This window comes from Sphaeroforma arctica (genome assembly GCF_001186125.1).
Source record: "Sphaeroforma arctica JP610 unplaced genomic scaffold supercont1.3805, whole genome shotgun sequence".
NCBI classification, from domain to species: domain Eukaryota; class Ichthyosporea; order Ichthyophonida; genus Sphaeroforma; species Sphaeroforma arctica.
In genome coordinates, this window is record NW_014036753.1 from 1 (window position 1) to 3,013 (window position 3,013).

The 3,013-nt window shown below is 39.2% G+C and overlaps 1 protein-coding gene across 1 annotated transcript; it reads right to left on the reverse strand.

Moving 5' to 3' along the window:
• Positions 1 to 141: 141 nt before the first annotated feature.
• Positions 142 to 1,121, reverse strand: SARC_13836 (hypothetical protein; the record flags this gene model as incomplete). Its single annotated transcript, XM_014292032.1, has 2 exons — positions 142 to 263; positions 971 to 1,121. Coding segments are annotated over 2 exons (273 nt in total), but the record flags the coding sequence as incomplete, so codon positions are not given.
• Between the last annotated feature and the right edge of the window lie 1,892 nt (positions 1,122 to 3,013).

Genomic DNA, 3,013 nt, shown 5'->3' on the forward strand with positions numbered 1-3,013 from the left:
CACACACACACACACACACACACACACACACACACACACACACACACACACACACACACACACACACACACACATACACACACATGCATACACACACACACACAGAGGCATGCACACACATACACTTCCATTGATATGATCTCAGACAGTAAGACTGGCAAGAGTGTAAGCCAGGTGTACCTTGAAGTCGTCTCTGTGCGGAATCAGTAGGTCTGGATCTGCCGAGCGCATGATTTGATGTTCATGAATTGGTTGTAGGCGAACTAAACGTTAGGTTGGCAAATAGAATAAACGTTAAGTTGGCAAGTAACGCACACCACAGTCAGCGCAAACGGATGTGAATACCGTAGACATCGACAAAGAGGAACGGACTAACTGCCTATCTGAGCAAAATGATCGCACTAGTGACATATAAATGATCACACTATCACTCAACTATAAACATTCGCACCGTGCTGGTGCTGCTATGAAATTACAAACTAGCAACCATTGAAGCGCCTGGAACGTCGATAGCACTCACAAACCTATTCTCGATATACACGTAAACTCAACTGACTGAATTAAACACAACAGAAATGGACACAGACGGTGTTTGGCTACAAAGGGCATTAGCAGAATGAGACTAAACCCAACTGACCGAATTAAACACAACAGAAACGAACACAGACAGTGCGCAAAGGGCAGTAGCAGAATGAGACTAAACTCAACTGACTGAATTAAACACAACAGAAATGAACACAGACGGAGTGTGGCTACAAAGTGCAATAGCAGAGTGAGACTAAACTCAACTGACTGAATTAAACGCAACAGAAATGAACACAGACGGTGTGTGGCTACAAAGGGCATTAGAAGAATGAGACTAAACTCAACTGACTCAATTAAACACAACAGAAATGAACACAGACGGTGTGTGGCTAGAAAGCGCATACGAAGAGTGAGAGAGGCGACGCAAAGGCTGGCTACTACGTACCTGGATACACCGTCACAGACATGTCCTTCACTCGGGGATGGCGCATGTCGCAAACTCTGTCGTAAATTCGGCCCAAGACCTTGCGGCTTTTGTACTCGTTCTTGTTTCCCTTCTCCATGAAGTGCGGGTATGCTTTGAGCTGCAGCAATTCCTGTGAGCGAGTCAGTAGTACAAATGTGCACCTGAGTATGAAAAATGGACACCAGAGGGGTACAAATGTGCACCTGAGTATGAAAAATGGGCACTAGAGTAGTACAAATGTGAACCCGAGTATGAAAAAAATGGACACTAGAGTAGTGCAAATGTGCATCGTAAACTGGGGTATTAGTAATAGTACTTAAAACTTGGTTAATATAAATGTACACCTTAAACTTGGGTATTATAAAAATTACTTAAAAACTTGGGTTTTATAGATGTACACCTTAAACTTGAGTGTTATAAATGTACACCTTAAACTTGGTTTTTGTAAATGGACGCCTTAAACTTGGGTAATATAAATGTACACCTGAGTAGTACAAATGAATACCTGTACTGCAAATATACACTCGAGCCACTAGAAAGCACTGATACTCGAGAGTGTACGTCTACACTCACGCACAAGTAGTGCTGATCGCGATTGGTGACTCGATAGCAGATAGCAGAGAACAATCTGTGACTACACTTATGCACATATGCACAAATAAACGAATCATATTCTATGGACACATACTCACATGCCCAAATACACTATCACATTCTATCTAGGTGTATAGCAAATACCACAAAAACCTTTCTGACTATACCATACAAACCTTTGTGACTATAACATACACACCTTTCTGACTATAACATACACACCTTTCTGACTATAACATACAAACCTTTCTGACTATAATATACACACCATTCTGACTATAACATACACGCCTTTCTGACTAAAACATACAAACCTTTCTGACTATAACATACAAACCTTTCTGACTATAACATACACACCTGTCTGTTTATAACATACAAACCTATCTGACTATAACACATAAACTTTTGCAACTGTAGTACACACACATATGTGACTATAGCACACACACCGTTGTGACTTGGGTTCTAGGGCTTTACCTTTCTGCCTACAGCACACACACCGTTGTGACTAGGGTTCTAGGGTTTTACCTTTCGGACTATAGCAGGCACTCCTGACTTGTTGAAGTCGACTGCGAGTGAATGGAGCTCAGACAACTCCAAACACTCCGCACACGCCGCACCATCGTCTTGGACGTCTGCCCACACTTTGTGTGCATTGGCAATTCGACCTGTAGAGGGAACATACAGGGGTAGGTATGCTTGTCATGGTGTTGCTATGGTAACACACTGAGCACGCGGAGAAGGGACACACTATACTTGATGTGTGTGGATGGTATCGAAGTGAGCGGATGGATTGCGGAAGCTTACCCAAATTGTCGTTGCGCAGGAAGTTGTAGTAGAAGTTCTTGATGTCATCTAGAGTCACTCCATTTGGTTGTTCTGTTCAACGTAGATGGATCATGTCATGTGAGCGTCTACAATTCTATCGAATACACATATATACATTTACATTTACATTTACATTTACATTTACATTTACATTTACATTTACATTTACATTTACATTTACATTTACATTTACATTTACATTTACATTTACATTTACATTTACATTTACATTTACATTTACATTTACATTTACATTTACATTTACATTTACATTTACATTTACATTCACATTTTTACATTCACAATCACACTCACATTTACATTTACATTTACATTCACATTTAAATTTACATTTACTTTTACTTTAACATTAACATTTACTTTTCCATTAACATTAACTTTTACATTTACATTTACATTCACATTTACATTTCCATTTATATTTACATATACATTTACATTTACTTTTACATTTACATTTACATTTACATTCACATTTACATATACATTTACATTAACATTAAAATTTACACACACACACACACTCACTCACTCACACATACACATACACTCACTCACACCTACACACACACACAC